At 39.4% G+C, this 7,021-nt stretch overlaps 1 protein-coding gene across 1 annotated transcript in view; it reads right to left on the bottom strand.

Moving 5' to 3' along the window:
- Positions 1 to 7,021, bottom strand: part of LOC102757331 — a 143,320-nt gene that overhangs the window by 6,305 nt on the left and 129,994 nt on the right. The window contains exons 24-28 of the mRNA XM_015563582.1: positions 5,741 to 5,914; positions 1,531 to 1,668; positions 903 to 973; positions 337 to 364; positions 104 to 240 (exon numbers count right to left, since the gene is read on the bottom strand). Of these exons, the coding sequence (XP_015419068.1) occupies positions 104 to 240; positions 337 to 364; positions 903 to 973; positions 1,531 to 1,668; positions 5,741 to 5,914 (548 nt within the window). The remainder of the gene's footprint in view (positions 1 to 103; positions 241 to 336; positions 365 to 902; positions 974 to 1,530; positions 1,669 to 5,740; positions 5,915 to 7,021) is intronic.

The raw sequence follows: 7,021 nt of genomic DNA, 5'->3' as shown, positions 1-7,021 counted from the left end.
CCCAAACCCTCTGGAGCCAAAACCCTGCCACATCACCACAGTCCTCAAAAGGAGCATTCTTCTTTCCCAAAGAATGCTCTGAAGATCCAGGCCTCTCGCTCACCTGGCAATGCTCCGAAGTGGCCGCTGGTGGCTGGTGGAGGGTTTTTCTGGCCTCACACAACTTTCCCCTCTTTGAGAGGCAGAAGGTCCCAATGAAAAGATTGGAAGAGTAGAGTATGGCTTGGATGGCAGCCGCATCTATTATCCCAAACAAAACTGAGAATGAGCAATACTGTTAAAAAGGCAGTCTACTAAAATTACTATTACGTTATGATGTCACCAAGTGTAGCTTACCTTTTTGCAACACTGTGAGCACACGGGCCTGCATACAAAATCAAAAGTATTACTTAGCATGATGCCACAGATGTGACAGGAGAGTTAGAGAAGCCAATGGCTGCATGTTGTCAATTTCTACAATAAACTGCAAGAACTCTCTGGTTCTTCTATCAGAATATAACAAATTGATACAACTGCGGATTGCCAAAAAGATAATCTGTAAAACTTAACTCTTATACTGTTTCCTATAGAAGGATCAACTTACATCTGTAATTTTCTTATTTGTCTATCCAAGGGTCATATGACAATCATACCTATTTTTTTTCTATTCAAACATGACACATTATTATTAGAATGATCTTGGTGATGTAAAAGAAATAAATGCAGAGAAACATTTTCAAGGACTAACACTAAATAACTGTTTGATCCACTCTTTTGAAGAAATCAGTATTCCTAACCCATAAACAAAGCACAAGGTGATAACAGATTTATTTTTAATGTTGTTCCTATGTAGAAAAATAATGAAACAATGAAGTTAACTGGTATTTCTTTGACTATTGTCATCAATTACAAAGAAACCTTACCTCTTACAGAACTGACAGGTATAAGACCAGGTGAAGAAGGAAAATCTCCTGGTTCGGCAACAAAAGCAAAGCTAAAAAATACAAATGTAAAAGGAGAAAAACAAACAAACAAAAAAACATCGACAATAGTTAATTTCCTAATTTACATGGTTTAATACATTTTATATTTATACATTGGGGAAGTTTAATACACAGAAGGAAGAGATTTCACAAACCCTGTTTTTATGTTTGGCTCTGTGATAATTATAACATGGCACCGTATTTAATCTTATTCTACTTTTAAAAGGTAGTAAAAGGCCACAGCTCCCTAGAGTTGACCATCATGGAGGCAATTGGAAGAAGGTTCTAAAAAATTGCCCCCAGTTTAATGACTAAATGCAGACACGGTTTTATGAAGGCATAACATTAATTATTATGGTTGTTTTAAACTCCCAGAGGTTTGATTTCTAAGGGAGAAAATATTCACTGTGGTGAGCAAGGCAGAACACGAACTGACTTCTGGAGAATAAGCCTCTTACGTCCTAAAAGCCCTGCACCATCTGGCCAGCAGACAGCTCCCTCGGGAGACCATGCCTGTGACTGACCGTTCTGCTACCCCTGCTCATCAATCGACTTGAAACAGCTCTACCTTTCCTTTTTTCAGGGCAGTGTAGACATCTTTATATTGTTGGTATTTTTCCAGCTCTGCCTTCACCAGGACCTGACGAATATGCATCACCTCCTCCACAGTAAGAGCTAGGCATTCCACTGGGTAGCAGAATTCCTCCTGAAATTCAAAATTCCACATGAATAAGAAACTCCCACCCCCTTTTCCGGTTTTGCAAAATTTCCCACCAGATCAGACACCTGGTTAGTAGCTTCTGAGAAGAAAAGAGGTCCCAGCGAACACTGGAACAGAGCTGGCTTACTCTGGGTACCACATCATTTCTAATTATACCAAGATAACAGATGGCAGAAAACGTCTGGGCACCATGTGAAACACTATAGCTTACTGAAGTTTCAAAAAAAAAAAAGGAAAGCCCCTCGCTATGCATCTATGCTGTGAAATCTTGAAAAATAATATTTGTTATTCTATAACTAAATGTATGTCAGTTATCTCGTATGATTATGCAAAGACGTTATTTAGTGTTGTGTCGATACTATATGCTAATAGATAAATAGCAAATAAAAAACATTGGTACTATTTTTAAAACTGGTTGGTGGTACCCAGAATAGCCAAGAGAAGGTGGTTAGTAATTTATACTGGAAGCACAGTGGTAAGTTACATCAGCACACCTTGAAAAATCCTAATGGCGTGAGTGGAGCTGGAACATTGGTGCAGTTTACAGCCAAAAGGCAATCTCTACTGCTCCACAGTTCTCCAGATTTCTATTATGACTTTAAACAACTACTGAATGCACAGTCAGCATTGGAAAGATGTGGAATAAAATCAGAATAATTTCACAATAAATATTTATGTTGACTGTCTTATGTTAATAGTTTCCCCAAAAAACAGCTGAGGAAGATGTTGATGTAACTGATCCCACTGAATAAAGAGCCTCACACCCATCTGCTCCCCATCCGGCCTGCTCTTGATTGGTGGATCCAACAGAAAGACAGAACAGTCTTATGCATTCGCACGCTGCCAGGCCTCACAAGGGCCATTGTGGTGTAGTGACACTGAAACTTAGTGTTCTCAGTACAAACACATTATAATTCACTCCCACACACACAATAGCACTGGTCACAGGCATTCTGGAATCAAACGAGCCAAGTGAGAAAGCACATGACCATGAATGCAGTTTAACATTCAGTTCTGTCTTTCAATCAGAGAAAAACAAAAACAAATCTAGGTTGCAAACTTGACAAACATTAGCATTTACTAAAAAAAAAGCAGTTTGAAGAACTACGGATTCTTACTAACCATCAATACCAAATCGCCTCTTTTCAAGCTAACTTAAGAAAGGCTAAATTTGCTTAATTGTGCTTTGGAAAAGATCCAGCAATTGAATTTTTAAGATGAAGAACTTTGAATCTGGAGGCTGGGAAGATAGACTGTTCAGTGATTATATCATTTACTGTAAATGTCTAAAATACTTTTTAAAAAATCACCATCACATAATGTTCTCTTTCAATGGGAAAAGCTTTCAAAGACAATAAGGTAAAGCATGTTCAATATCTACTCTGTTTTGCTCCACCCTGAGAAAAGCGTAGTGTCAAATGGGACAAGGCACTGACTCGGTGAAGGTTAGGACCTTAAGCTGCACTAGGTGAGTACTGTTGGCTCCGCACATCTGAATGACAGCTTTTCTGAGCTTTGAACGTACTTCATGGAACTTTTCCTATGGTAATTTTCATTCATCAGTTATACGTGTGACTGCAGTACATCTTCTGATAGCTAACTCTGTGACAAAACTGTTGACTTGGAACAAAATAATGTATAAGTCTAGCAAATAACTACATAATCTCTACTGAGATTTGTTGTTGAGCCCCCTAGAAAGATGGCAAATAGTGCCAATTTAATTAACTTTAAACTTGGATGTCTGGGCTGGTAAATATTTCTGGCAGACGGGATCCTTTTTCTCTGCAAGGGTTCACTAGCACATGCAATAAACCTGACAACCTGCACTGCTCTCTCCCTAGTCTTAAATCACATAAGGGCTTAGTCGAGCATACTTTCATCCTACTGCTTTGAACCATATGCAAATCCAGTACTTCACAGGGAAATAATAAGAAATTGTAGATTTTATTTGTGTTTCTTTCGTTTAAAAAAATTTCAAGTAGATTAGCCTTTAGCAAGATAATTTCCATCAGGACAAATGCTAATGTTTTAATTCTAGTGCTTTCCCAAGGACAACAAAACTTTAATGCAACATGAAAGAAAAAATAGAGTTACTAGAATATTTTTCACTTTTAAAAAATATTGGTTCAATATCCCCAAAGCCAAATTAAACCTAAACAGATCTTGCTGAGATACTAATGCTCCAAACATAAAGAGCAGTTTCCCCACGGTGACAGTGGCCGGTCACTCCTACAGCAAGCACTACGCTCATTTTCATGGTGGAACATGGACTATACGGACTAGATCAGCACAACTCTAATTCTCCAATTTCTCTGTACTTCAAAATGGCTCTCAAATTTAGAAAAGGGAAGCTGAATCTTAAAGTGTTTTAATAATGATTACAATATGTTACAGATGCAGATGTGCCTTTAGAATTTATTTTTACGTACGTCACAGAGTTTTTGTTGAAGATTTTGGTTGTTTTTACCATTCAAAACTGGTCAGAGCCCCACCAACGAGGCTCAGTGGTTGAGCATCGACCTTTGAAACAGGAGATCATGGTTCAGTGTCAGGTCAGGGTACATGCCCGGGTTGCAGCCCCAACAGGTGGTGTGCAGGAAGCAGCCAATCAATGATTCTTTCTCATCATTGTTGTTTCTCTCTCTCTCTCTCCCCCTCTCCCTTCCTCTCTGAAATCAATAAAAATATATTTAAAAACAAACAAAACAAAACAAAAAACAGGTCGGAGTTCGGCAGCACACAAATTAGAGAACAAAATGTATAATCTGGTTACTGTGCCACAGAGAGAAATGGGAATAGTCATATTTGATATCATGTTATTATAAAAAACTTCATAAGTAGCAGATACTTAAAAAATGTCCAAAATAATATTTGAGTTTTTAAACTAAATAAAAATAGCAACTATTAAATTTACTTGTTCTTTCCTTTTTTTTCAAGTTTAACTTTAAAATGCTAAGTGAATTCTTTGCCTAAAGTAATAAGTGAATTTAGTATACATATATGTGTGTTTGGGGAGGATGAATAATAAAAATAAAAATGTTGAAAGATCTTCAATAATAGCAGTAGGAGTGACAGGAGTTAAAATGTCACTCCTGCACTTAACCATCTGCCCAAATGACAGATCTGAAAATAGGAAAAGGTCAGAGATTTATCTTATGTTTCATGACAAATAAACAGGGAAAGGGATTTGTTGTTTCTCATTCACATTCGCAGTTTCCTTTCTAAATCAAGGGTAATAAAGAATAACAAAGAAACCAGCTGCTGGCTCACTGGTTCAGTGAAGGAGTGTTTAGGAAATAAGGGACCCTGTGTCGGGTGCAACAGCAAGGCTGCCACCAACACTGGTTAGCAGCAGGCATCACACTGGGTGGGGAAGCCTCACGAGGTCCCAGGCTTTTCACTTCACTGGGGTTTGGAAATGATTGTACTTTCTTTAAAAAATACACTCTATGAAAACCTCAAAAATAATAATAAAATGCAAGATTACTTAAAATAGCTAAAATAACCAGAGCTATAAAAAGGAAACTTAAAGCTTCTCTTTACAGAGAAGGGGGCTATCATAAAACCTATATAACACCCGGACCATCACAACACAGCTGTGTGAACGGTGCTGGGGACGAGGAGAGTCTGAGGTCAGGGGAGACACATGCGATGGGGGGCAGGGATCCCTTCCTCTCTGAAATCACAGGGCTCTGTGGGAGGCAGACTCTCCTCGGATGGCAGCGAGGCCCTGGGTGAAAGCACAGGCTCTCAGGGGGCTCCTGCCCCTGGAGACAGGGGCAGCATTCCTCCTGCTATAAAATTGGGTCACTCCAAGAGACAAACACTCACAGGTCCCTCGAATCTGATGCTGCATTTTGAGTTTGTTGTCCTTTCAAAGTTATTTTCCTCTCAACTGAGATCATGGTGTGATCTATGCATCCTACAAATGATTGGAATCAATGATCAGAAGCAAAGTGCCCATCTACGCTGTTAATTCTTGCAGAGTGCAGGAGTTCAGGTATTGCTGTCAGAGATAGAGCAAAATAATTCCCAGAACCAGCAGAAAGAGGCCAACCTTTGAGGACTTCCACCTGCTGGTAAGAGCTCTCTCACATAGATAATACATAGCCCCTGCTACCCCAAACATGGCTGCTTCAAAAGGATGAGAGCTGAGCAGAGAAGCTGTTTGTATGGTAGAAAAAAGTGGTCGGAAAGGCGTCCATGGCCATACACTGGTTATCCTAGGAACCTGAACAACAGATAAGGGGAAAAGAAAATGGCAGGGGGAGAAGGAGAAAATAATGCTGAACGTGAATGACCTACAAATAGTGATTACAGAGCATGAAAGAAAAACAGAACAAAACAAAACCACCACAAAGGATGTTAATGGTAGATTCCATGCGTGTGTCCACACCAACATCTGCGCCCACATGTGTAAGTCGGCAATCAAATCATGAAGTCAATCCTAGAGAATCTCAAAGTTTATACAGCAAAGACCTGAACTTCAAATTTCCTAACAGGTTGTCTGGTGAACACTGAGTTTCCTAAACCAGGCTCGCTGAGATGCAGGACGGGGCAACTGCCGCTGTGCCAGCTGTGCCGGAGAGAGTGTGGGAGTGTTGCTCCCCTGGGGAAGGCTCTTAAGACAAGCAGCCTTTCGTTTAGATGGGCAATCACCTTCAATCATTTGACCAATGATGGACAAAAAAATTACATTTTAAAACATCCTAAGGAAAGGGAGGGAATACAAGAAAAATAATAACAACAAAGACATTTCCGCCATTTTCAGTAAAGGGATTAGAAATACACAATGATTGTTTCTAAAATATAGCTAAGATTTTAAATGAGCATACTTTAAAAACAATACTTATCAAGCTAGAGGGTTCTACACACACAGAAGTGCAATTTGATGGATTTCCTGAGATAAGCTACCAGCAAGAAAAGTCATTACTTGACCTGGATGTTATTTCATTTCAGCTGGAGCGTAGAGGTTCTTAGAGGGAATATAGTTCTGTGTGGAACCTGAGCACCCAATGCAATACTTTTCACTGAGACCCTTAGTGATTGCAGACTGGTTTTACTTTGCTCTTTTCCCCACAGAAAAACCCAACTCACAGCCCGACCGACCACACTCTGAGAGTTCCCCTTTGCCAGGAAGTATACTTCATGGGCTCTTGATGTGGACTGATAGTCTTTCTTGGCAAAGCTGTTATTACTACCTGAAACTCCTTCGTAATTGATCTGATGGTTGATGGATAATTTTAAAATTTAAGTCTAACTTCAACGATGATGTCATATGACATGATCACAAGGCAGGGACACACCTATAAACTGGCTTCTAGGAAAAGCCATGTGA

The sequence above is a fragment of the Myotis davidii genome, unplaced genomic scaffold, assembly GCF_000327345.1.
Source record: "Myotis davidii unplaced genomic scaffold, ASM32734v1 scaffold78, whole genome shotgun sequence".
Classification (NCBI taxonomy): Eukaryota; Metazoa; Chordata; class Mammalia; order Chiroptera; family Vespertilionidae; genus Myotis; species Myotis davidii.
The sequence above is the reverse complement of the archived record's forward strand: the minus strand, read 5'-3'. Positions and strand labels throughout refer to the sequence as shown.